This window comes from Mirounga leonina, unplaced genomic scaffold, assembly GCF_011800145.1.
Source record: "Mirounga leonina isolate KUSES-001 unplaced genomic scaffold, KU_Mleo_1.0 Mir_173, whole genome shotgun sequence".
Taxonomy (NCBI): domain Eukaryota; kingdom Metazoa; phylum Chordata; class Mammalia; order Carnivora; family Phocidae; genus Mirounga; species Mirounga leonina.
The window spans coordinates 90258632-90286141 of record NW_023270447.1 but is presented as its reverse complement, the minus strand read 5'-3'; the positions used below and the strand labels follow the sequence as shown (position 1 = coordinate 90286141).

At 50.4% G+C, this 27510-nt stretch overlaps 1 protein-coding gene across 1 annotated transcript in view; it reads right to left on the bottom strand.

The window, feature by feature from the left end:
* NPHP4 (nephrocystin 4) overlaps positions 1 to 27510 on the bottom strand; it is a 115395-nt gene that overhangs the window by 42045 nt on the left and 45840 nt on the right. The window contains exons 11-13 of the mRNA XM_035019936.1: positions 20590 to 20772; positions 14286 to 14424; positions 353 to 411 (exon numbers count right to left, since the gene is read on the bottom strand). Of these exons, the coding sequence (XP_034875827.1) occupies positions 353 to 411; positions 14286 to 14424; positions 20590 to 20772 (381 nt within the window). The remainder of the gene's footprint in view (positions 1 to 352; positions 412 to 14285; positions 14425 to 20589; positions 20773 to 27510) is intronic.

Sequence of the window (27510 nt, the reverse complement as noted above, 5' to 3'; positions counted from 1 at the left end):
CGGGGACGGGACGGGGACGGGGACAGGATGGGGAGGGAACGGGACGGGGAGGGGACGGGGACGGGACGGGACGGAGACGGGACAGGGACGGGACGGGGACGGGGAAGGGACGGGGACGGGACGGGGACGGGACGGGACGGGGATGGGACGGGGACGGGACGGGATGGGACAGGGACGGGACAGGACGGGGACAGGACAGGGACAGGACACGGCCAGCACACCCCCCGGTCCCCAGCCTCAGCAAAGCAAACAGGATACCACTGTTTTTAAGATGCAGAGAAGTGTCCTGCCCCTGGGGCCTTTAAATAACTGATTTTGGAATTCTGAAACAGGCCTCTCGGGCTGGACTTACCCCTGGTCCCACAGGCGAGTCCTGGAGGGCAGCGAGCCCCTGCTGCGGCGCTGGCGGGCCTGGGGGGAAGCAGAGGGGGGGGAGGGGCGCCCATGAGCCACGGGGGTGCCCAACTCAGTCAGGGCCTGGCCCGTCTGCCCCCTGGCTGGGGCCGGTGTTGCCACGGGTGCTGGGCCATCCGATCACTCAGCAGCGTGTAGAAGACCTGGGGCGCACGCAAGAGCAAGGGCCACTCCCCCAGGTCACAGCCTGGGAGAATGGAACCTGAGGTCGTCTGCTGTCACTCCGGCTCCCCCCCAACCTGCCTGGCCTCATGCTTTCTGATCGTGTGTGCTCACCCCAGGCCGTCGGGGCGTCCTGACATGGAAAAGCTGCCAAGAGAAGCTAGAGAGTGGGAAAGGCAGGTTACCGGACAAGCTGCCTGTGTCCGCTCATCCATGTTAAAGGGGAAGAGAGTTTAAAGAAAAAGCGTAGTGGGGCACCTGGGTGGCTCAGTCGGTTGAGCGACTGCCTTCGGCTCAGGTCATGATCCCAGGGTCCCGGGATCGAGCCCCACATCGGGCTCCCTGCTCGGCAGGGAGTCTGCTTCTCCCTCTGACCCTCCCCCCTCTCGTGCTCTCTATCTCATTCTCTCTCTCAAATAAATAAATAAAATCTTTAAAAAAAGAAAAAGCATAGCAGAGGCAGGAGCCATAGGTAAATCCACCGAAGTTCACAGGGCGGGGGCGAGGGTAAGGGGCTGTCGCTTCACCCTTTATGCGCATGAGTGAGCATGGATATCCATGTATCGCTTGTGGAATTAAAAAGAACTTAAAACTTAATTTAATGATCATTACAAGGTGAACCAGTGACAGTGGTCAGCTCGGCCGCGCCAACGGAGACACCCTAAGCAGCCGCTGGCCCCGGAGTCTCTCCCCACACGTGCCCCTTGCTGGGGAGCCACAGGGCTCTGGTTTCCAGAAGAACATGGAAACGCAGAGAGGACCGACGGCTTTGGCACACGCCCTGGGCAACCCACGGGCCACAGAGCCCGGGAAGCCGTGTCCCGCCTTGACCTCAGAGACAGTGCCGAGAACAGCAGGAAGGGACTACATGCGTGGTTCCCCCGCCACCAGGGCTAAATGCCATGCAGACAGGGTCCCCACTGACGGCTTGAGACCAAGGAGCTCACAGCTCCTGCTGCAGCAGGTCTGCAACCTGTCTGAAGATTAATTTTCCCTGACACTCTGTTGCTCCCCAGTCAGCCTCAACTCACTGAAAATCGCGGTCAACAGAAGCTCAATGGTCTAAGCCTCCCTTCTGTCAATTCAGCTTCTAGAAGCCCAAACTGCCGTCACCGACATCTGGGCTGTCCGCGTCCCGCTGGGTCACACAAAGACCTGTGTCCGGGTGCTTTCTCTGCCGGGAGGGCACACCACGCAGGATCGCGCAAGTCGGAGCCGTCTACACTGCCCAGACAGTGGCTCTGGTGAGGGGACTGGACAGGGGCCACAGAAAGATACAGAAACAAGTACACAGGTCAACAGAAGGCCAGGCTGGAGGGAACAGAAGCCCCCCTAGAAACGCTGGGGGGCCCACAGCGCGACCACCTTCCTGTCCGTCACCAGCCACGGGCCAGACCTGGGTAGCAGGTAGTGCCGAAGCCCTTTATCCCAAAATGCTAGCTGTCTTCCTGAGAGTGCTTTTCTCAAACACAGCTGTGCATTCTGGGGGGAAACTGAGGAAAGGAGTCAGCAGACAGGCCTGAGGGGTGTTCATAGAGGAAAACGCTGTCCAGCAGCACAAACCCGCCTGTGTCTAGCTGTGGGGTCAGACCTTCACCGGCAGAGGCGGCGGCCGCTTGGCTCAGGCCTCGGACTGGAAGGGAGGGGTCGGCGATGTTACAGGATGGGGCGAACAGCCGGCACCAAAAGGCAGGAAAGAGGAAGGGGTCATCACCACTAAAGACAGAGTCGCCATGATTTAAAGAAAAACTGGGAAAATAAATGTCCCACTGGGCCTTGAAAAGAAAGCATTAATCAATATTTAATGGTTCTTCAGACACTAAGAATTCATATGGCAAACCCATTTGAAAGGCCCTCATTCTACTTACTTGGGGGTAAAAAGTTATTCTCCCTAAGATTCAGAGCCCAGGAAATGGGGGAAATGAGCACGATCTGTGCAGAGATAAAGGGGCAGACAGCTCAGTGACGGGGTGGCTGTGGTCTCAGTGCTGAAGGAGCACAGAGCACAGGTGGCCGAGGTGCTCCTGCGCACGGGACACCTGGGGGGCCCAGCACACATGGGGGCTGCCGCCGGGGGGCTGGACTTGCCTAAGAGCAAGCCCAGGCCCGCCCACAGTGTCCACACCTGCAGCTGCACAAGCCCCACCACCGCGGCCACCTGCTGCTCGAGCAGGCTGGGCAGTCAGGGCCAGCGAGGGACATGCGTCCCGAGCACACCTAGGGGTCCCGAGGTTCCACTGCCACCCCTGTGTCAGCAGTCACCAGAGTGTTGCTAAGTGAGCACCAGGATCCAACGTGCACTTCAGCACCCGGGAAGTTATGCTCTGGACCCATGCGAGTGACCGGGCTCTTTGGTGCAAGGGATGCAAGTTGGCACCATACCCAGATGTTCCCTAAGCAGAGAGGACATGGGAGAAATGCATGTTCCCGCTGCTGACAAGGAGTGTCACTACAAAGGTGTCATGGTTCCGTCCATCCTGTCGCTGGCAGTACTCCAAAACCAAGATGCGCAAGGTGCCCTATCTCAGCTAACCAGGCCCCAGAGGACTGGGGAACGCTGTGACCAAAGCCCGATGCGGGGGTCACCTTCACGGGCTGGCCACGGCAGTGGCCTGTCCCCCATCAAGACCTCTGCTCTGAGCCACCGCTAACGGCCTCCAAGAGAGCGCACACATCCCTTTACATCTGCCCATTCACGTGGCTCCTGCCGGGCGGTTCAAACCCCCTCCTGCATGACTGCCTGGGTGACACGACCCCTGGGGGCAGGGAGCCTCCTGCTGGACATCCCTACAGCACTGACACAAGAAAGGTCACAACCATGCCAAGAACCTAAGTCAGGGCATTCCAGAATCACCATGATGACATATTTCCCGAGACCCCTTCCACAGCTGATTTTCAAATCGCGGAAAGTCCAAGTTTCAAAAAACCAAGACCGACTGCCCTCTAGTGGCTCCGTGCACTCCCTCCCGGATGGTGAGGAGTGGGCCTCAGCTCCCTTGTTAATTCTACAGAGGACATAAAAAAGATAATTCATGACAGAGAGCCAAAGTCCCTCATTTAACGTGACAGCCGCATGTCATCAAGATTTCTAACAGAACCGTGTAAGTTGGTAAAATATTGAAGGAGGGAAAGTTTCCATCACCAGTTAAACACGAGTGAACCTGGGATGAAAGCAATCACATGGGTGTGACATGAACGCAGCGATAAATCCTGATTAAGTAAAGCAAATGCAATCAGGTTCCACCCGTGCAGACCTGCTGGCCCCCAAAAGGCGGTGGGGAATGGAGGATGCATGTACCAGATCCTGAACCCTCCAGCGACCTGTCTGCCAAGCTCTGCAGGGGAAGACACACCCTTACCCGGTCATCAGAGAGACCGAGCTGGAGCCCAGAGTGAGCTGTCTCTGTGGGGAGGGGCCCCTTCCCCCCGAACCTCAGCATGCCTCGGAGCCCAAGAACGTCCGGCCTTCCGCTGGCGCCACTCTGCCCAGCTGCCCGTGTGGAGCTGGAGGGGGCGGGCTTCTGGAGGACAGGCCGGCTCCCCGGTGCTTGTCCTGTTCACATAGCACAGAGGGGCAGGGACTGCTAACATCCGCTGGTTCGAACATCTCGAAATGCAGGAAAAGCTGGCCAAAGCCGGGATACCACCACACGCAGAAGCAGCAGCGTGCCGGGGAACGGCCTGGGACTTGGAATCCCAAGGTCAGGCCCTCGATCCATGGGTGACACAACTGCCTTCCCCACCCTGACTCCACACTCTCTTCCGAGAGCAGCACCCTCCCAGCTCTTAACCACTTGGGTAAAGGCCGGGGACACAGCAGAGGGAAGGGGCTCCATCTCAGGACTTGTATGGGACCCCTGAACACAAACTACCCAAGGTTACGTAACCTCAGAGCTCCTGGGGTCGCTATAGGGAGAAACTCTTCCTGGAAGGAAGCCAACAATGAGAGAGCTCAATGGTGAGGGGACCGGGTATGGGAGGCAGAGAGACAGACAGACAGAACTCGAGTGCCAGGATGCAGCCAAGCCTTAAATCAGCTCTGCAAACATGTGCCGAGTGCTTTCCTGGGCCAGGACCCTGGGGGGCAAAAAGAGGAGGACACACAGCCCCCACTCGTGAGATGCTCCTAGGACAGTGCTCAGTGTTGAGCAAATGCCCACAACAGAGATCTGCACCTCTTCACCGTCCAGGTCACTTGCCAGCCCCTGCCACTGGGTGTGGGCACTTGGCTGGCTCCCACCCCTGAGCCGGGAGGAGTCCTGTGTGTCACTTCCAGGCCAGAGCCTCTGACCATGGGGCAGGCTCCCCTGACGTGTCCCTTTCTTTGTGGCGCTGTGGCCAGCGGAACTCAGATGACACCTGCCATCTGTGACCACAATAGGCAGAGCTGTTACCAACCCTTGACGGATGGGGAGGGACAGCAGGAGACAAAGCTTTGTGTTTTAAACCGGTGAGATCTGGGGATTATCTGTCACCATGGCAAACCGGACTGATTCAGTCCAAGGGCAGGGGGGGAGGAGGAGACCCCGGAACCAACAACAGGATGAAATAAACAACGGATCTCCAAAGAGCTGTGGGTGGTGAAAGTACACGCTCACCAGGGAGATGGCTGCTCGGGGCTCTGAAGACAAGCAAGACAAGTTCAGTGTGGATACCTTAACGCGAGACTATTTTTTTTCACTTCTAAATTCGAGGTCAAAGGGAAATAGAAATTGAAACCAATAATTTAGGAAATAACACCACAGGTCAAAAAATCTGAAATAGAGTCAAAGAGGTACTTGGAAGGAAACCACAAGACCTTAGATATTTTCATTAAACAGACAAATGGAAATATGCTAAACATTCAACTTCTTTAAAACTTTAAAAAAAAAAAAGAGGAGGGGATTAATAAAGGCAAACTCATATAAAATTAAATTATAATTAATTAGATTAAAATTAAAGATACAATCAGAAACTTCAAAACAGCATGAGAACCAATAAAGGAAACCAAAAGCTGATTCCTTACAGAGGATGAAAGGGAAACACCTCTGATAAGTCTGACCGAGAGAAGGAGAGACTCACCAAAAGATCAGGGATGACAAAGGGAACCTACACAGAGATAGAAATTAGGATTTTTATGTTAGATACAAGTTTATCTCAGGATCTTAGTAAACTAAATGAAATTAACCATTTGTCTACAAGACTATGTATCCCCAAAGTTAACATGAGCTGAGATGGAAAACCTAAATAGAGCCATAAACCATAACAGAAACTTAAAGGTTGTGGAAACGAGCCAAGGAAACCCCAACGAGATGGGGGATGGAGCGGGGGTCGGCAGGGTGCCCCCACCCCCACCTGGCCGTGCCTGGGGACCAGCAGGAACCTGCAGCCCATGAGAAGCTGCCACTCAGAGCTCTCTTTTACTCCAGTGAACTTCTGCTCAAAACCACCCCTCCCAGCCTCCTCCTTCCCTCTATGAGCGGGCCGTCGCTCTCCTCTGCTCTTGGGACTGGCCTAGCTTTCACCATGGTCTGCACATCCCCATTTGCAATTCCTCTGCTATTCTGGAATAAATCCAATTGCTGCTCAATAACCTTGGTTGTTTTCAAGATTAACATTGTCTGTGGAATATTATGCAGCCATCAAAAGGAATGAGATCTTGCCATTTGCAACGATGGGGATGGAACTGGAGGGTGTTATGCTGAGCTAAATAAGTCAATTAGAGAAAGACATGTATCAGATGACCTCAATGATATGAGGAATTCTTAATCTCAGGAAACAAACTGAGGGTTGCTGGAGTGGGGGGTGAGGTGGGAGGGATGGGGTGGCTGGGTGATAGACACTGGGGAGGGTATGTGCTATGGTGAGCGCTGTGAATTGTGCAAGACTGTTGAATCACAGATCTGTACCTCTGAAACAAATAATGCAATATATGTTAAGAAAAAAAGGAGAAGAAGATAGCAGGAGGGGAAGAATGAAGCGGGGGAAATCGGAGGGGGAGACGAACCATGAGAGACGATGGACTCTGAAAAACAAACTGAGGGTTCTAGAGGGGAGGGGGGTGGGAGGATGGGTTAGCCTGGTGGTGGGTATTGAGGAGGGCACATTCTGCATGGAGCACTGGGTGTTATACGCAAACAATGAATCATGGAACACTACATCAAAAACTAATGATGTAATGTATGGTCATTAACATAACAATAAAAATTAAAAAAAAAAAAGATTAACATTGTCCGAAAATCGTTTCCAAAGGCACTAAGTTCCTGATGGCTTTATAGGTAAGTTTTATCAAACCTTCAAGAAACAGGTCCTGCCTTCTGTTGAAACTATTTTAAAGCCCAGAAAAAGATAGAAAGCATCGTAACTCATTGTGATGATGAATTTTTTGTGTCGAGTAGACGAGATGGATCACAGGGGCCCAGATATGTGGCCGACCATCATTCTGAGTGTCTCTGTGAAGGTGATTCCAGATGAAATTACTATTTGAATAGACCGACTGAGGGAAGCGGTCTGCCCTCCCCAGTGTGGTTGGGCATCATCCCATCTGTGGGATGATGAGGGCTTGAATAAAACCAAGGAGTGGAAGAAGGAGAAACTGGGCCCCTCCTGCCTGACCATGGAGCTGGGACACCCATCTTCTCCTGCCCTCCATGCTCCTGCTTCTCAGGCCTTCAGACCCAGACCGAAATCTGTACAGTGGGTTTCCCTGGCTCTCAGGCCTCTGGGCTCGAACTAATTACACCAGCAGCTTTCCTGAGCCTCTTCTCAGCCACCATGGATGGTGTGAGCCAACTTCTTATAATAAATCTCTTCCTACATGGATAGCCCACTGGTTCTGTTTCTCTAGAGAGCCCTAACTAAACACTCATTTTGCAAAACTAGCACACTCCAAATACGAAAACCTGATAAAGACATGACAAAAAAGAAAGCTATAGATCAGGGATCCGCCCGTTACGGCCCACCCGTCAGATTCAGCCCACAACCTGTGTTTGTGAATGAACTCTTATTGTAACATAGCCAAGCTCGTTTGTATGGCTTTCACCAGACAGCACCGGAGAGGAGCTGCGGTAGGGCATCCAGCCCACAAAGGCTGAAATATTTACTATCTGGCCTTGAAGTCTGCTGACCTCTGCCACAGAGGAAGCTCAATTATGGAGACAGACAGAAATCCTGAACACAAGTGAATCAAATCAAGATGGGCATAACTACAAAGTTTCCCACAAGTCATTCCCTCTATCTCTTTCTTTTCTTAAATAGGATTTATTTTTAGGGCGGTTTTATATTCATAGCAATACTGAGCAGAAAGGACAGAGAATTCCCATATACTCCCTGCCCCAGATATGCAGCTTCCCCAGTATCCACATCTCGCACCAGCGTGGTACATTCTTCTTTTTGCTACCTAAAATATTTGGTAGTTTGTTTATTGTCTTTAAAAAAAAAAAAAAAGATTTTCTTTGAGAGAGACAGTGTGTGTGTGTGTGTGTGTGTGTGTGAGCACAAGCAGAGGGAGGGGGAGGGCCAGAGGCAGAGGGACAAGCAGACTCCCCGCTGAACCAGGAGCCCAATGAGCCACCCAGGCACCCTTATTGTTTCTTTTTAAAATGGATCTCCTTTTAGGTGCCTGGGTGGCTCAGTCAGTTAAGCATCTGCCTTTGGCTCAGGTCATGATCCCAGGATCCTGGGATCAAGCCCTGCATCAGGCTCCCTGCTCATTGAGGAGTCTGCTTCTCCCTCTCCCTCTGTCCCTCCCCCTGCTCATGCTCGCTCGTGCTTACTCACTCTCTCTCAAATAAATAAAATCTCTAAAAATAAAAAATAAAAAAATAATTTTTAAAAAAAGAAAGAAAGAAAGCTTTCCTAACCCCAAAGTCATGAAAATATCCTCCAGTTTTTTTTCTAAGGTTTCTCAAGTTTTGTTTTTTCCTACTCAGGCCTTTGCTGCATCCCATTTCACAGCTGAGAAAACTGAGGAACAGAGACAGCCAGCGAGTGGTCCAGGGTCATCCCATCAGCACACACACACCCGTCAACGATACACGTGACTGTTCTCAAAGTTACTGAAGACTGCCACGTCATACGCTTCCTTCCAGAACTTGCCGTCTTCACTCCACACGCGGTCTTGAAGATTCATCCCCGAGGCCATGCCAAGATCTACTTGGTTCATTCTGACTGCTGTACGGCATCTGGTCGTCCAAATACACCAGCTTGTTTTCCATCCCCCAGGGGGAGTGGGCAGGCCACCATGCACTGAGGAACCAGCTGGTCTCTGCAGGCATCTAGAAACAGCACCTCTGAGTCACAGGGTATGAACTAAATATTATGAAACTGCTCCTCAAAGCATCTGTCTGCATGGCATTCCTGCCGGCGTGGTAAGACCCTCTTTCCCCACGAGCATCCTCGTGGACCTCATGCTGTAAGACAAGTACATCTCCCCAGTGGTGGGGAGGGGGGAGCAATGAAATGGTTCCTCATTGTATTGTGCATTTCTCCAATCACTGGTGACACCGAGCCCTGTCTCCTGCTCACTGGCCACCCTGGCTTCTTCCATGGAAATCCCCTGTTCATGTGCTTTGCCCATTTTTCTTTCCCATTTTCGTTATTTCTTATTGATCTGGAGCAGCTATTTCTACAATCTTTCTTCTTTCTAATCTTCTAATTCTAGAGTTTTCTACCACTTCTAGAGTTTTGTTTCATAATCCACCCAAAATTTATTTTTGCACATGATATGAAATTAGGATCTAATTTTATATGTCCCTTATGGACAGTCATTCCCACACGGTTAAGCGACTGGTCCCTCCCTACTCCTGCTGGTAAGCAGAACAATGCTCCCACCCCAGAAATCCCCAGAACCCGTCAACGTAATGATGTTGCACAGCCTGTAACAACGGCTGCTCATCGGGGAGACTCCTGGATGATCGGGTCTGCCCAACGCAATCACAACAGTCCTTATACGTGACAGGGAGGCAGGAGATCAGAGTCAGAGAGAGATCTGGAAACTGCCCGGTGCCTCTGAAGAGGGAGGAAGGGGCCAAAGGATCCAGCAGCCGCTAGAGGCTGGAAAGAAGACAGAGTCTGCCCCGGAGCCTCCAGAAGGAACCAGCCCCACCAAGACCTCTTCGTCAGCCTGAGAGACCCATTTTGGACTTCTCACCTCCAGAACTGTATGACAGTAAGTTCGTACTATTTTAAGCCACTTTACGTTTATGGTAATTTGTTACGACAATAATAGTAAAGCACACACTCATTTATAACTTGTCCATCCATCACACTCTTTATTGCATCTTCTTATCTATCTCTGTCCCAATGCCACACTATTCTAATTACTGTAACTCTATACATCTGCAAATCAGGAAAGGTGAAGCCGCTTTCCGTCTTCAAAACTGCCTTGGCTGTTCTTAACCATGCAATTTTTTAATTAAAAAAAAAAAAGAATCCATCTCAAAGTAAAATAAATGCAGTGCACAGGGGAGATACGCTCCAGCAGAGAGCATGAGCCCGACTCAAAGTCACAAAAACACAGAGCATGTCTAGTGAATCACGGTAGCACAAGGCAGCCGGGAAAACTTTCAGAACCACGGGACTATCAGCCCTGGGGTGGAGGACTTCAGCAGCCCAGAAACCATGAACAGCAGGCAAAGACGTCTACTTCTGGCCAACATGGAGTCAAGAAACAGTGACCAGAAACAAAGGCATCTGAAACAAATTTTTTTAAGCTGACAAAATATATGAAACAACAGGTTTCAAGACAATAGAAGTCAGGCAACAAAGGACAGTGATCCCGAGGGGCAGGAAACAAAAGAAGGGAGCCCTGCAACTGCCCCAGCTTACAGCAGTTAGTGCGTCTCCGGTCACGGTGCAGGGAGATGGGGCACAGGGGACCCCTGATGGAGAAGACAGAGCTGGGGGTCCAAGACTGAGGAAGCTCCAGTGTGCAGAGCCAAGCACCAGACAGGACAAGGTGAACAGAAAGGGAGCTCTGTTCATTTACAGAGGGTCCCCTCTAGGATCCAGCAGATGACTGATCAGGAAAGTACCCAATGCTGGGGCAAGAGCCACTGGAACAGTCCCTAGTGCTTATAGGAGGCCAGAAACAGGCCCACTGCGCAGGCCAGAATGGAAAACCTCGTAATTCGGGAGATGTCAGGTAGAGGACACAAAGGGGTCTTGTCAGTGGGGACTAAAAGCTGATCTGGTCCCATCTAACAAATCTTTTTTTTTTTTAAGATTTTATTCATTTATTTGACAGAGAGATAGAGAGCACAAGTAGGCAGAGTGGCAGACAGACGGAGAGGGAGAAGCAGGCTCTCCACTGAGCAGGGAGCCGGACACAGGGCTCGATCCCAGGACCCCAGGATCATGACCTGAGCCAAAGGCAGACGCTTAATCGACTGAGCCACCCAGGCGCCCCCCATCCAACAAATCTTAAGGGCAAGATCCAAAAGGATCAAACTGTTCCCAAAGCTCAAGAGTATTTATCAAATACAAAAGTATTTAGCATTCGATAAAGGAAAATTCACAATATCTGTAATCCAATAAAAAATACTGAGAGCAGAGAAGCAGAAAAATACAACCCAAATTAGGATAAAAATTACCCAATCAAAACTGAGCGAGAATTGGGGCACCTGGTGGCTCAGTCAATTAAGTGTCTGACTCTTGGTTTTGGCTCAGGTCACGAGCTCAGGGTCATGAGATCGAGCCCCGCATCAGGCTCCATGCTCAGTGCAGAGTCTGCTTGAGATTCTCTCTCCCTCTGCCCTCACCACTCGCTCTCTCTCCTTCTCTCAAAAAAATAAATAAAAATAAGTAAAAACTGAGCTAGAACTAACAAAGATTATCAGAATTCACAAACAATGATATTAAAGGAGTTACAACCTACATTTCATGTGTTCAGAAAGCTAGAGGACACACTGAACATGCCCTGTGAAGACAGGGAAGATGTAAAACGGACCCAGACAGAACTTCCTGGGATGAAACAACGGCATCTGTGACGAGAAGCAGCCTGGCTGGCGTGCACAGGAGACCAGACGCCACAGAAGAGAGGAGAGCGGCCCTGAAGACACGGCAACAGAAACCGTCTCCAGTGCAGAAAGCAAGAGCAGTGCGAGGAACAGAGCGCCGCGAGCTGCGTGCAGCAGGACTTCCAGAGGCCTGACGTTTGTGTGACGGGGGCTGCAGAGGAGGGAGAACGCGGAAACTGAAGGATGGGATGAAAAATTTTTCCAAATGTGATGAAAACTATAAACCCAGAGATCCAAGAATCTCCGTGAATCCCAAGCAAAAAATCAATTAATGGGGGCGCCTGGGTGGCTCAGTCGTTAAGCGTCTGACTTCAGCTCAGGTCATGATCCCAGGGTCCTGGGATCGAGCCCCACGTCGGGCTTCCTGCTCTGCAGGGAGCCTGCTTCTCCCTCTGCCCCCGCGCCCCCCTTTGTTGCATGCATGCACGCTTTCTCTCTCAAATAAATAAAATCTTTTTTAAAAATAAAAAAATCAATTAACAGATAATTCTAGGAAGCAGAGGGAGTGGCAGACCAGGTTTAAATCCCAGATCCGCACACGACAAGTCAAGGCAACTGAGAAGGTGAGCCCAAGCCCACGGCCCATACCCCTGGTGCGCGCCCGAGGCAGCCAAGTGACCAGGCAATCCCATCATTGCTTAGAATTAATTTGATCAGAAAGTCTTCAAAGAAACCAGCTGCTTGTTTCCAGCACCATGAAGGCACCGTAAACTAAACCCCTGAAAACTCCTTTCTGGGAAAAGTCACTCCATCTTCCCCACAAAGCTAGCTGTGCAGGCGTGTCCTCCAAGGACTCCATCCATCCAGGCTTTTCCGCAGACGGAGAGGAACTACGCCTACTGCCTTTCATTACAGTCCTTTTTTGAGTAACTTCATCAAAAATATTTAATCACAATGTTTACCTGTTTTTATAATCTGAGACATTATCTTTCATATTTACCTTTCTCAGAGGTCGGTATTTGTTTTATTTTTAAAATGTAACTATGGGCGCCTGGGTGGCTCAGTCAGTTAAGCGTCTGCCTTTGGCTCAGGTCATGATCCCAGGGTCCTGGGATCGAGCCCCGCATCGGGCTCCCTGCTCGGCAGGGAGCCTGCTTCTCCCTCTCCCACTCCCCCTGCTTGTGTTCCCTCTCTCACTGTCTCTCCCTCTCTGTCAAATAAATAAATAAAATCTTTTAAAAAAATTAAAAAATAAAATGTAACTACGAATATACGTCAAGGAAGGGAAGATGCTAGATTTACAGAATGGGTGGGAAATAAATTGCACCCTTTGTTTAGTATTTTTAAACGATATATTCCATGCCTTCAAGGCGTTCAACTTTATCAAGAAAAACTGGAAACGCTCTACATGGACCCTGACAGAAAATACATGCCTTCCACCCACCACTGCAGGGACTCCAGTGGATATCCTGGCAACAGCCCCACGGCCAGTGGGGCCGCGGACGTTAAAGACTGGTTATCAATAGACACTCTGGTGATAAACAGAAATCCTGGGAACAAGCTGGTGAGCATGATGATATTCAAAAATTGAAAGAACAACTAAAACCATCAAATGCACTGCCTTTTTGAGAAGTAGGAAAATGCTTAATGATGTGGTTTGTCCCAAAGCAACGGACTATTTGTCTGGTACCTGAATACATTCAGGTATCTCAGAAAACCCTGGAAGACCATGAAGACAGTGGCCACTGTGTCAAGGTCTAGGCCAAAGAAATAAGTGGGCTGCTTCCCCCAACTGTCAAATTAAATTCAACAAGACCAGTTTCCATAAACTAGAATCTCAACTCATAAAAAATCAGCCCCAAACGAGTCCCAGACCCACCAGTGCCTCTGCTCCAGCGCCTGCAGCCAAGACACCGGCAGGTCCTCCCTGGAGACGAGCAGCGTCCATCGGGAAGACAGACCAGGACTGAGCTCCCCTCTGCAGGCTTACACATTTGTTCATTCCCTACCTTCCTAACTTTCTAAGAGATGAACCTCCTATGATCTAGAACATTCTTTCAGCTGGAGCGATCTCTAGAAGCCTCGGGCCAGGGCTCAGTGCCCTGCAGAGTGAACTTCTTCAACACCCCTCTGACGAAACCCCTGCGGGGGCCTGACAGGTGGGCTTCTCAGTCAGACGCTGGCTCAGGGGTCCTTGGGCGGAGGCCAAGCGGCGCTGAGCCAGCCAGACACAAGCCCAGCAGCCATCGCTCCTTTGCTACCCGCACCCACACGGACACGTCACTGCCCCCAGGAAGGACGTCACTCTCCTGGTATCCCTCGCTCCCTTTATCAAAGCCACAAGCTGAGATCAGACACCCCACTCCCGGATAGCGCTTCCAGGGAGTAGAAAGCAACTTTCCAGAACAACAAATGGCCGGCACATTAACAGCCCCAGAGACGGCAGCCCGTGGCTCTTGGCCACGCTCTAACTCTCGAGCCCGCGTCTGCAGGGCCCCATGCTACCTGCCCCATTGAGTGTCACCGGCAGAGCCTTCCACAGGCCTTAGGTCAGAGGGCTGTGAGAAACAGGTGACAAGGTGCTGGGCCACACTCTGGCACCGTCCAACTCTCTACCCCCATATTAAGCAAAAGCTCAGCCAACGGACCCAAATTAAAGCCATCTGTGGCAATTACCGAATAAATGTTATTGTACTGGACTAAGTATTTTTCCTCGGGAACAGATAAAGTCATGCCATGCGCTCGAAAAGTCAGTTCTCTGCAAACACTTACTTGCAGGGGATGTGGGTGGCCTCCTGGAAGGCTGCCGCTCTGCCTCAGGGCTGTGGACGAGCCCCGTGGCTGTGTCCAGGTGTCCCTCGGGGCTCAGCGAGTACTGGAACTGGATGGTCCCCGACTCCACCTGCTTCACCTACGGTTGACACAGTGAGAACAATGGCAGCCACCTCCCTTCACCAGTGCCCCTGTGTTACAGCCAGAAATGGCTCCCCCAGCCCAAAGTCGACGTCAACCCAGGGACGGCTGAAGCCTCGTGTGTTTAGATTATAATCAAGTCACTTCTTGAGCAGAAACAGTCAGCCGTGGCATTAACATCCCAGAAGACCACATTAGCAGGGAAGACTCTTACACAAGCAGAAATCCCATTTCTCCAGGTCTGCCTGTGTTTTTAAACAACCCTATGTAAAACTGACCTTTTAAATGTGGGTGTATCGTTCTGTTTAACACATGTAACCACAACCACAATCGGGGCGCAGAGCGGTGCATCACCCAAATGCTCCCTCGTGCTGCCCCCGCCTGGCCCCACCGTCACTGAGCTGCCCTCCATCATGGCAGCCTGGTCTTTCCAGGATGTCATATACGTGGAACCATATGACAGATCATTTTTGAGCCTGGCTTCCTGCACTCCACACAATGCTGATGAGACTCATCCAAGCAGTAGGACATATCCGTCGTCGGTTCCTTTTCCTGCTGAGCGGCATTCTATGGTACGACGTGCACGGTTTATTCATGCATTCACACGTTTAAGCAACTTTTGGGCTCTTTTCAGTGCGGGTGGTTCAAACCCTGGGGCACATGTTTCTGTGTGAACCTAAGTCTTCATGTCTCCGGGACCAGGACTGCTGGGTCATGTGGTGTGTGTGGAGTTCATTCTATAGGACACTGTGGTTTACTTCTAGACTCTCTGTTCTGTTCCCCTGACTTACGTGCCAATCCCTCACACAGCCCTTTACAGGGGCTGCAGAAGCTTTACTCTAAATGTCAAACAGGGGGGTGTGATTCCTCCAACTTCACTGCTCTGGTCAAAATTCTTTGGACTCTTCTAATTCCTGTGCCTTTCTGTATAAATTTTAGGATCAGTTTTTCTATATGTAGACAAAAAAAAAAAAAAAAAAAAAAAAAACCCTGCTGGGATTTTGATTAAAATTACATTATCTATAGATGAATTAGGGGCGAATTTATATCTTTATCATATTGGATCTTCCCATCCATAAAGATGTCGTGTCTCGCCAGTTACATAGGTCCTCTGTGATCTCACCCAAGACCAAGAGTAACCACGACAAGAATAGTGACATGCAGCAAAAGGAACGTGCTACAGTTCGCAGCAGACAGATCCCGTAAACACCCTGTTATTAGATTTATCTCGTTGAGGGAAAGGGCTTTGTAAGTAATATTGCTTTTTTTTTTTATTTTGCTTGTCAACTTTTCATTGCTAACATACAGAAATGAATGATTTTTCTATCTTGATCTCCTGTTGTCTCCCACAACCTCAATAAAGTCACTAATTTATTCTAGCAGGGTTTTTTTGTAGATCCCTGGGGATTTTCCACACAAACAACAATGGTATCTGCAAACAAGTACAGTTCTGTTTCTCCCTTTCCAATCTGTGTGTCTTTTATTTTGTCTTCTTGCCTTCATGCCCTGGCTAGGACTTCGGGTACAATGCTGAACAAGATTCTGGATGCTGAGTGGACATCCCTCACTTGTCCCTGATCTTAGGGGGACGGCACCCCACCTCTCACCACTCAGTAGGATGCTCACTGACGGGTTTGTGTGGATGCCCCCGAGCAGAAGGAGGGGCTTCTCTTCTCCTAGTTTGCTCACAGTTTTTTTATCATAAATCAATGTTGAATTTTGTCAAATGCCTTGTGTGTGTCAATTGCTATGATTATACAGTTTACCTTCTTCAGGCTCTACTATGGTGAATTATACTTATTAATTTTTTTTTAAAGATTTTATTTATTTATTTGACAGAGAGAGAGACAGCTAGAGAGGGAACACAAGCAGGGGTAGTGGGAGAGGGAGAAGCAGGCTTCCCGCCGAGCAGGGAGCCCGATGCGGGGCTCGATCCCAGGACCCTGGAATCATGACCGGAGCCGAAGGCAGGCGCTTAACGACTGAGCCACCCAGGCGCCCCTATATTTATTAATTTTTAAAACAAAAACAGCCTTGCATTTCTCGGACAAACCCCCACTTGGTCATGGTGTTGTCTTCTTTCCATATTGTTGGATTCAATTTATGAGTGTTCTGTTGATGATTCTGCAGCCATGTCCATGAGGGACATGTGTCCATGGTCTTCTTATGCTGTCTCTCTCTAATTTTGTTATCAGGATAGTACAGGCCCCATTATGTGAATTAGGAATTGTTCCCATCCTTCTATTTCCTGGGAGAGATTGAATAAAACTGCTCTTCTTTCTTCTTTAAGTCGTTTGGTAGAATTCAGAGTGAATAGGCCTGGATATTGCTTTCTCAAAAGTGTTTTAACCACAAATTCAGCTTCTGTAATAGTCATAGGACTACTCAGTTTGTCTACTTCATCCTGGGTGAGTTTTGATAATCTCTGGTTTAAGATAAATTGATCCGTTTCATCTAAATTGCCAAATTTATAGGCACAGAGTTGCTCACAGTGTTCCTTTACTGTCCTTTTGATGCCTGTGGGGCCAGCAGTGATGGTCCTTCTTCCACTCCTAACATCAGCAATTTGAGTCCTCTCTTGTTGTAGCTCTTTCTGGACGTTTATCAATTTTATTGATCTTTTCAAAGAATCCACTTTTGGTTTCATTGATTTTCTCTATTTTTGTTCTCTATTGTCTCTGTACTGTTCTGTTTTCAATTTCATTGGTTTCTGCTCTTTATCTTTATTACCACTTTCTTCTGCTGGTTTTAGGGTTAGTTTGTTCTTCTTTCTCTTGCTCCTACATGTGGAAGATAAGATTACTGAATGGAGACCATTCTTCTGTACTAATACAAGCACCTGATGCTATCAATTTCCCTGGAAGCACTCATCAGCTGCACCCTCCACCTTCTGATGTATTTTCATTTTTGTTCAGTCCAAAACATCCTCTATTTCTTCCTGAGGCTTCCTCTTTGAGTTATGAATTATTTAGAAATGTATTGTCTACTTCCCAAGTGCCCATACTTTTTACCCCTATCTTTGTTATTGCCTTCTGGTTTAATCCTATTATGATCACGGAACATACCCTGTATAATTCCAATTCTTTAGAAATTGTGAAGGTTTGTTTTATGGCCCAGGATGCGGTCTGTCTGCATGTTCCCTGTGCACTGGAAAAGAATGTGCGTTCTGCTGCTGTTGGGTGCAGGGTTCTATAGAAGTCATGTCGATCCCGACGGTTCATGATGTCATTCAGTTCTTCCGTGTCCTCAGTGATTTTCCATGTGTTCCCTGGTTTACTTAGAGGGGTGTTAAAGTCTCCAACTATAACCATAAATTTGTCTGTTTGCCCTTTCACTTCTACTAATTAGTTTCTGCTTTATGTATTTTGAAGCTCTGTGTTAGATGCACACACTTTTAGGACTGCTATGTCTCCTTGGTGAATTGACTCTTTTATCATGGGTAATATCTTTCTTAATTCCCGGAAATTTCCTTTGCTCCAAAGTCCACTCTATCTGGTGTTGATACAGACACTCCTGTTTTCTTTTGATTAGTGTTTGCATGGAATGTTTTGGTGTCTGTTGAGTGTCTTTTCTCTAAAAGTTGAGATTTTCCTGGTTCTTTGCATGTCAATTAAGTTTAGATTATATCACAGACATTTTGAATATTATGTTAGGAGATTCTGAGTCTCACTTAAATCCTGTGGAGTATGTTGATATTTCTGTTTCGTCAGAAACCAGCACAATAGGTTCAGGCCGCATTTTCCAACCAGCCTTCTATGGGTTGTCAAACCCGTGCAGAACTATTCGGATCCCTCCTGCATGTGATCCACCCAGGGCAACACTGGGATGGGGTTGGTGTATCCAGTCAGTTCTCTGGGTCTTTGGTACAGCAGTTCAGGGTCAGGCTCAGGCATGTGCAGCCTGAGGGTTAACCCAGCATTTCTTAAACGATGTTATGGGGTTGTTTCCCAAGCCCCTCCCTCTCCCAGACTGGTCCAGTTCCCTGGGGCTTCACAACCCTCGAGCCAGACCCCATTGTGCTGCACGCTTCTGGCAACAAACAGTCCCTGAATCCAAGGCCACACAGTAGGAGGACAGAGTGGTTTCTTTAAAGAGCATAGGAGTGTATCTAAAAGCTAAAGTTCTCATCTATCATTATTGGAAGTCAATACATAATATCTAAAATTGATAAACTAAGAAATAGCAATAGAAGCATAATATTTGGAAACAAAGTAAACACCATAAGTCACAGCTAAGGGTTGAAAGTGGCTGCCTCTGGAGATATAAAATTTTTTTAAAAGACAATTACTTGGAAAAATACAGGCATTGTTTAAGAAAGAAAACAATCATAATACACTACTTACTTATACAGGAAATAACATTGAAATAATCATAACACAAACCCCCAAATTTACTTAGCCAAAAATTATGGGATGTTTCTAATATTTATATTTTCCTCTGATTAATATCTGCCACTTCCCCTTAAGGGTAAGTTCATGGGATCGGGGATGTTTTTCCAAGGGTACATATAGGTGCTCAGTAGAAGTTCACTGAATGGACGAGTAAGACACAGAATGGCCCGGGTGGGGGCAGAGACGAGGCACACATGGGCCTCCACACCGTCTGCCTGGACAGAGGCTGACGGTGCTGGAGAAGACAAATGCAGGAAGAAGCAGAGGAGGAAGCAGAATTAAGTTTCTGACCAGTTTTGGTTCATTATTTTAGGTTAGTTATAGATGCTTAGAATAGTGGTCTCAACCAGGGGCAATTCTGCCCTCGGGAGACATTTGGCAATGTCCACAGACAACTCAGTGTGTCGCAGGTGGGGGCACGCTATGGGCATCTAGCGGGTAGAGGCCAGGGCTGGGGATAAACATCCTCTGAAGCACAGGACAATCCCCACAGCAAAGAATTATCTGGCCCAAAATGTCAGCAGCACTGAGGTTGAGAAACCCCAATTAGAAGTGACATTCCTTGTGAAAAATGGCAGTATTTGATATATTTGTGTCCTCAAGATAGTCAAGTCTTCCAAACACTTACCCCCAATACAGTTTACACACTTAGAAAGTGAAGGGAATGTCATGGCATGACAAGGCTAAAATTAAAAAGAATAAATATTTAAATACATACATATATACATACCAAGAGGGAGAGAGAGAGGCAACGGCTTCAGGATCTCTAATGGCAGTTTTACAATAAGGGCTCAGACTAGTCTGTGAGGGAATGCAGCAAAATGCGGTCCCATAATGAGACAGTCCCGTAATAAGAAAAGCTGCACAATCAGCTGTTCCCTTATCCAGGTCTGCAAAGCATTACCCACATGATAAATAACAACACTGAAAATAACATTGTTGCTAGGTCAGCACACAGACGACTCTCTGAAGGGCCAGGGACGGTCCCTTCACCTAAGAAAAATGAGACGGGTGAGCAGTAAAAGGCTCCTCGCCACACCGTGAGACAGACGGAGCGCGGTTCAGGAGCGCGGGCAGATCCAAGCACCCTGCATGCGACACTGGGTGACGCTGGCATCGGGATGGGCTTCCGTCGCCAGCAGCACTTTCCCGCGGTACCTGTGGCTCCCTGGGTCCCTGCCACCCATCGGGCGAGGCTGGCAGTGGCTGGCAGAGCAGACCCCTCGCACACCCTTCAACCGTCCCCACCCCCCTGTACCTGTCTTCTCTACCAGGGTTCAGAGAAAGTTTCATTCCAAACATGGATTTTTAAACTCCTGCTGTGGCCTGCCCTCCATGCAAAGCTGGAAGGAGCCAAGGGCCAGCAGGCACGAGAAACTAGTCACAGAGATGAGCCAGGCTTGACTCCCACTGCCCGGCGCTGACCACGGCCCTGGCACCGCACAAGGCCCATCCTCCACATGGACACGCACAGCACAGAAGTGGACCCTGTTTGCACAGCGTGTACAAATAAAAGCCACAGGCCCTCTGGCCATCTTGCGAGACTGATGTGGGAATGGGGATGTCCTAAGCCCCAAGATAAAAACTCACCTCAGTTCACAGCTGACGTGAGTCAGCAATCATGCTCATCCTTTAAGGGCACATCCATGAGATGAAAAAATTCTGCTCATGACACATCCACAAACCTGTCAACTTCTGGTTTTGAAAATGTATGAACTTGCTAGAAGCTCACGGGCAAAGAGTCATACTCACGAAGTATCTGAACAACTTACCTCTTCGGAGCTCATGCTGGCCGGGGGTACTTTATAGACCAGACAGCGCGAGGGGTTGGGCCGGATCCCACCCTGCAGAGGTAAGATCACCTTCCCGGAGCCGGTTTCCAGCAAGGGGTTCCAGACAGCCCAGCGAACCATGTGCATACACGCCACGCTGGATAGAGAGGTGACCGAGGCTGCCTAGAAGGGAAACGACGCGCGTCGGTGCATGACTTACACGAGACCCACCTTGCAGATGTCACGAGGGAGCAGTTCGGCCAGGCAGGGTCACGCAGAAGGAACCAGAGCAGGAGGGCACGACACAGAAGTTCGGAGGGCAGGGAAGTAGCCGCCCACCTTGAGACCACCCTGCCAACCTAACCAGCACCCTCTCCTCTATGGATCTCCCTTCTGGCTCAAGGCAGCAGCGGCTTTTCTTTTAAAGACCGACACCATCCTTCCGACCACCGATTCCCCGAGGCTCTTTGTGCAGATCTGTAAGCACGCTGTCTCTTGCCCACATCTACCCACATCCATTAGGAAAACACTAGGAATGACGCTTGGTGTTAGTGATAATGAAGGATGCACGTGGAATTCAATTTGGTATTATTCACACACATTTTCTCCAGCTACATTTCCGCTCATAACAAACGGTACATTTCACATATGTGACTCTGTGTACCTGGGAAACCGGCCAGGCCCAATTTTCTGTGCCGTTCCTTCTTCCGCCTTCTCTATCACTGGCCAAGTGAAAGCAATGAAGACACTAAGGAAAACCTGGGATTAGGGAAAAGTCATTTTCTCAAATACGGTTTCAGGCTTGACTCAGCATGTTTTAATGGTACCATTAAGCTTCATCGGTTCACTCAGAATTACAAATAAAGCCACACTCCAGGCCTGGAACCCCTGCTCAGCTGGGCAGTTGAGACTTGCGATGGCCGCCGTGCGAGAGGCACCGTCAGATACCCCGGCTCCGCCGAGCCCCCGACTGGCAGAGGCCACAGGCTCCCCGGGAGGCAGCATATCAGGACTCCAGGAAGGCCGGCTCTCGGCCGGAGGCCACAGGGCCCTCGGCAAGCCGGTCGGACTGGGAGCCCAGCAAGGCGCTTTCCAGCCCTGGCGCACAGCCGTCCTGACCAGAGTCACACTGAAACAGTCCAGCCCCGGGGTCAGGAGCCACCCCGCCTCTGCCCGCCACCTGGCACTGGCGGTGACACTGGTGATGCGGGAGGAGAAAAACCGGAAGGTGTAGGCAGTAACCGGAGCGTGAGCACAGCCTTCCGCCTCCTAAGGCCCTCCTCACGGGCAGCAGAGGGCTGTCCGCTCCCCTCTGCAGTGAGGACAGAAGAGGAACGGGGTGACCCCGTCTGGTCCCTAGACCACCAGCCACATCCGCTAAGCCAGGCAGCCCTCCCCATCCGGGCCCCGGGCACGGAGAGGGTGGGCAGCCTGGGGGGGGATTCACACTCCTGGAAGGAAAGGAAGCCCATGCCCCATCAGGGACGGTAAAAGACATCGTCCCCAAGGAGAGAGAAGCCGAGGGGGGGCCGCGGACACGGGCCGTGTCGAAGCCACAGAAGAAGGCCAGTCTGCAGCAGAGCAGCTGGGGCTCCCAAGGGACCCCGCTTACTTGGGGGATGGGGGTAAGCTGCCATGCCCTTGTCACGGCCAGGATCTGCCCGAGGCAGATCGTCACACACACACACCAAAGGACTCTGGCTGGAGCCCAGCATAGAGGGCTCGATGGTCAGCTAGGCCACGGCGCAGCCGAGGGAATGTGCGGGCAGCGCCCAACATGGAAGAGGAAGGATGTTCGTCTCACCCCAGTCAGGCGGTCCTGTTCCTCTGCCCGACGGTCTCCCGTCCGTCCTGCTAGATCCTCAGTCACAGGGGGAGAAATGTCCAGAGTTAGCATCTGGTCTTGAATTAATTCCTCTTCCTGAGGCCCCATCATAAGTGGACCAACCTCACTTCAGTGGGGCCTATTCTGAGCCAAACTTCAGCTCATGGGCTAGGCTACCACCCCATCTGCCCCGGTCACAGGGGTGAGCGGGGACTTGGGTCCCTGCCAGTTCAATGAGATCACCACCACATCCTGGAAGTACAAAGAACCAGCAAAGTAAGAAGCCTACACATGTGACTCTGCTCAACACTTTCAACACATGCCAGATACCTGCTGCTCCCCATCCCGTTAGCTGATGACGGTGACATCAAACTGTACTGACTGCAAGTTGACTCTAAATCCACTGCTCTTTAAAAACCAAATTACTGGGCGCCTGGGTGGCTCAGTTGGTTAAGCGCTGCCTTCGGCTCAGGTCATGATCCTGGAGTCCCTGGATCAAGTCCCGCATTGGGCTCCCTGCTCGGCGGGGAGTCTGCTTCTCCCTCTGACCCTCCCGACCCTCCCCCCTCTCATGTGCTCTTTCAGTCTCTCTCTTCAAATAAATAAATAAAATCTTTAAAAAAATTTTTAAAAATAAAAATAAATAAATAAATAAAAACCAAATTACTGATGGCACTTGGGTGGCTCAGTCGGTTAAGCATCTGCCTTCGGCACTCGTGCTGTCTCTCTCTCAAATAAATAAATAAAATCTTTTTTTTTTTTTTTTTAGATTTTATTTATTCATTTGAGACACAGAGAGAGAGAGAGAGCATGAGCAGGGGGAGAGGCAGAGGGAAAGGGAGAAGCAGGCTCCCCAACGAGCCAGGAGCCCGATGTGGGACTTGATCCCAGGACCCTGGAATTGTGACCTGAGCTGAAGGCAGATGCTTAACCATCTGAGCCACCCAGGCACCCCAATAAATAAAATCTTTTTTAAAAAGTTACTATAAATCCTCTAAAACAAATAATGCAATATATGTAAAGAAAAAAAAAAAGAAGAAGAAGAAGAAAGTAACAGGAGGGGAAGAATGAAGGGGGGGAAATTGGAGGGGTAGACGAACCATGAGACGATGGACTCTGAAAAACAAACTGAGGGTTCTAGAGAGGAGGGGGGTGGGAGGATGGGTTAGCCTGGTGGTGGGTATTGAGGAGGGCACATTCTGCATGGAGCACTGGGTGTTATGCACAAACAATGAATCATGGAACACTACATCTAAAACTAATGATGTAATGTATGGGGGATTAACATAAGAATAAAAAAAAAAAGTTACTATAAATGTATTAGCAAAATAGGCCACTAAAAAAAAACTATGCGGGGTGCCTGGGTGGCTCAGTTGTTAAGCATCTGCCTTTGGCTCAGGTCATGATCCCAGGGTCCTGGGATTGAGCCCTGCATTAGGCTCTCTGCTCAGCGGAAAGCCTGCTTCTCCCTCTCCCACTCCCCCTGCTTGTGTTCCCTCTTTCACTGTGTCTCTCTCTGTCAAATAAATAAAATCTTAAAAAAAAAAAAAAAAACTATGCAGATTCAATCATTTCTAGACTACTTTTGTAAACAGCCATCTCCTTAAAAAATCCAGTTCATTACAGAATCAAAAATAAAATATGTATCCAAGTTGTCATGCTATTTGTGCAGGTCCTTCTGGTTTAATCTTTCAAATTAGGTGATTCTGATACGCAGTCTTCCAATTTCACAGTTCCTTTGGTTTCCTAGTTCTTGATCAATAATAGCTCTCCCCTGTGCGGAGTACCTGACAGTTATACACATATCCACTTCCCCTCGCTTTTGTCTCTAACAGCTCCAACAAGAAGAGACAGCGAGTCACTGATCACTCCTTTACAAAGATTTCTGCAACAATTAGGGTTCAGTGGCAATTCGGTTGCCACGTATTAGCCCGCGCTCTCTTCCACCAGGCCCGGGTGACACCTACAGGCGAGAAGCTCCCCAACCCCACGCCCCTCGGATCCCCCCAGCCCGGTCCCTGGCTCTGAGGAGGTCAGGCACAACCAAGCAGGTGGGCAGAGCGAGAGCAACTATTTAACTGGTCAACATGACAAGGCTCCTCCTGTCGGTGAATTCTAGTGGTTGAGATAAAGTCAGTTACTTCATAACATCTTATCCTGCCCAACTGAGTTTGGCTTCATGAAAAGAAAAAAAAAAAAGAGAAGAAAACCATTGAATTGTTCCCCATTTAGACTTTTAATCATAACAGCAAACAATATGTAAGAGGCCAAAGGAGTATACTTGGATTCTAAGCCGGGTTTGCCGTGGAACAGAAGGGCCACCAACATCCACCAGGCAGAACCCAGACAGACAACAACCCTGACCCCCGGGAATGCTACAGCCTGGCTCCCTGTGGGGGCCTCCACAGCAGCTTCAAAAAGGCAGGTCCACAGCCTCAGCCCTGGATGCTGCGATTGTGACCTGATTTGGAGAAAGGGTCCATGCAGTTGTAAGTAGGTATTATGAGATTAGGAGATCTAGATGATCCACGTGGGCCCCAAATCCAATGACAAGTGTCCTTACAAGCAGGACAGAAAGAGATTTGAGACCGAGAGACAGAGGGGAGGCCACGTGCAGGCAGAAACTGCAGCAACACGGCCATGAGCCAAGGGGGCAGAGCAGCTGCCAAAACCTGCAAGAAGCAGCAGAGATTCTCCCCTGGAGCCTCCGGAGGGAACCCAGCCCCGGGCTGGGTGCAGGCGCGTCTGTTGTGTGACCTGCACCCCGGCCCCAAGAACGCCCACCACCACGGCAGGCGGCAGGGACCAAGGACCGTCCTCCAGAGGGGCAGGTATCCACCCGCATGACAGGCGGGCACGCAAGAGCAGCGAGAGCTGGATAACCAGCAAGGAGCAAGGCCGCCTCCAGGCTACCCATTTCTCAGCATTCTCCATAAAGGACACCGAGTCCTTGGACACTGCGGTGCACTGCACAAGGCCTGAGAGCCTACAAAGTGAAGGGTCAGGAGAGAGACAGGCACCCAGGGCCTGGGTGATGCCACCGGACAAAGCAAAGGCTCACAGGAGAGGTGTCATCAGCCCGAAGTCGTCCTTCCAGACACCGGTCAATTAGATGCCAAAGCCTCTTGTAAATCAGACGGACAGTGAACTCGGCAGCTGAATGAAACAGTCGTTTCATTCCGCCAAGGACAGTATTTGTAAACATACACATGAGCAGTGACAAGCAGGGCTGTGGTTTTAAGAGAGTTCCATAACCTGGAACAATTCTTCACCCTGGCTAAAGGGGTCATAATGCTTCGGTCCTCTTTGCAAAAAAGGTGGTCACTTGACAATGAATTAAAGAAGCAAAGGCAAAATGGTCCTGAGCTTGGAGCTGTGCCTGGTGAGGGGGACAGGCGTGCGGCCTCCGGGCCTCTGGAGACGGAGTCTGCGGCCCAGCGGCCCTGGTACGTGCACGGCCTTCCTCGGGAGAACCTGCCCCTTGCCTTGTTCTGCTTCCCTCCACCTTCTCCTTGATGGCAGGGCTCAGACTTGGCGGCCTGGCATCCCTTCCTGTGGACACGGCCCCTCCACTCCTCGGGGCCGGGGGCCCCCCCACAGGTCAACAGGGGACTGCATGCTTTAGAGCAGCTGACTTTCCAGAGAAGGGCTGTACGGGGGCCAGGGCTGGTCCTTCCGTGAGGGGGTCCCCAGGGGCCCTGGGAGAAGGCAGCTCTCTTTAGGAATCAGCACTCCGGGAAAGGTTGTCTGCAGCCACGCCCCCCCCACCCCCCACCACCTCCCCACCCCAGCCCTGGAGGCATCACAGTGGGAGGGGCAGCGGCTGCAGGGTCAGGCTTCACCAGAACCAAACCGTGACCCTGGACTTGGGCTCCAGCACGGCAGGGATACGTGTCTGAGGTTCACACGGCATTTTGTTAGGGCCTCCAGAGCAGACGAAGACGTGGAAAGAAACGGGGATGTGGTGAAAAGGCGGATGGCAAAGTGGGAGAAGGCATCTGCAAATTCACCTGAGAGAGCAGATGCCCTCACTCACAAAGAGCAAAACATGTAAAGAAGAACTGCAAGAACACTACAGAAAAGCGGGCAGAAGCAGTGAACAGGCGACCCACAACACAACCACCCGTTTGACTTCACTCATGGTCACTCACCATGATGCCACTTCGCCCCTCTGAGCAGCAGACCCCGGAGCCTGACAACACCACTCCCGGCAAGGGTCACCGTCCCAGCCCTCGATCCAGCAAGCCCTTCTGGGCGCACCTCGAGGACAAGCCCCACAGTGCGAAGCGAGCAAGCGCTCGGACGGCGGCCCCACAAGGGGGGCAAGGCCCCGCAAACTGCCGAGCTATCCAAACGCGGGAAATCCGTGAACAGCTGTGGGGCGCGATGGAGCGCATGCGGTTGGCAAAGGAGGGGGAAGCGCTCTGTGGCCGGCCTGGCGTGACAGCAGGGACACACGCGGAGTCAGCCCCCTGCGTGCTGAACAGGAGCCAAGAACACACACACGTGTGCACTTGCACACACACGCAGCAGCCCGGGAGCCACGGCGCCGGTTCCCGCCCGGGGTCAGGACAGTGGAAGGGACACAGAGGGAGCGATGCTCTTCTGAAACCACTTGTTGGTAGAATTTTTACTTTTAAAAGCATATTAGGGGGCGCCTGGGTGGCTCAGTCGTTAAGCGTCTGCCTTCAGCTCAGGTCATGATCCCAGAGTCCTGGGATCGAGCCCCGCATCGGGCTCCCTGCTCAGCGGGAAGCCTGCTTCTCCCTCTCCCACTCCCCCTACTTGTGTTCCTGCTCTCGCTGTCTCTCTCTCTCTGTCAAATAAATAAATAAAATCTTAAAAACAAAACAAAAAGCATATTAGTGTCCTACACATTGAAAAAATAAAACTAAATCACTAAGGATGGGAAGGGAAATACCTACAAAACTGAAGGCAGACAGAAACAGGAGGGCCCGCTGTGGCTCCAGTGGGCAGCATGGCCACCCGGCGGGGCAAGGCCAAGCGGCTACACTCCAGCTGGTAGGCCGCCTCTCGCGGCAGCACTGGGGGGGGAGCAACCCTGCGCAGGGGCCGATGGCTGTGGGGGGAGCAAC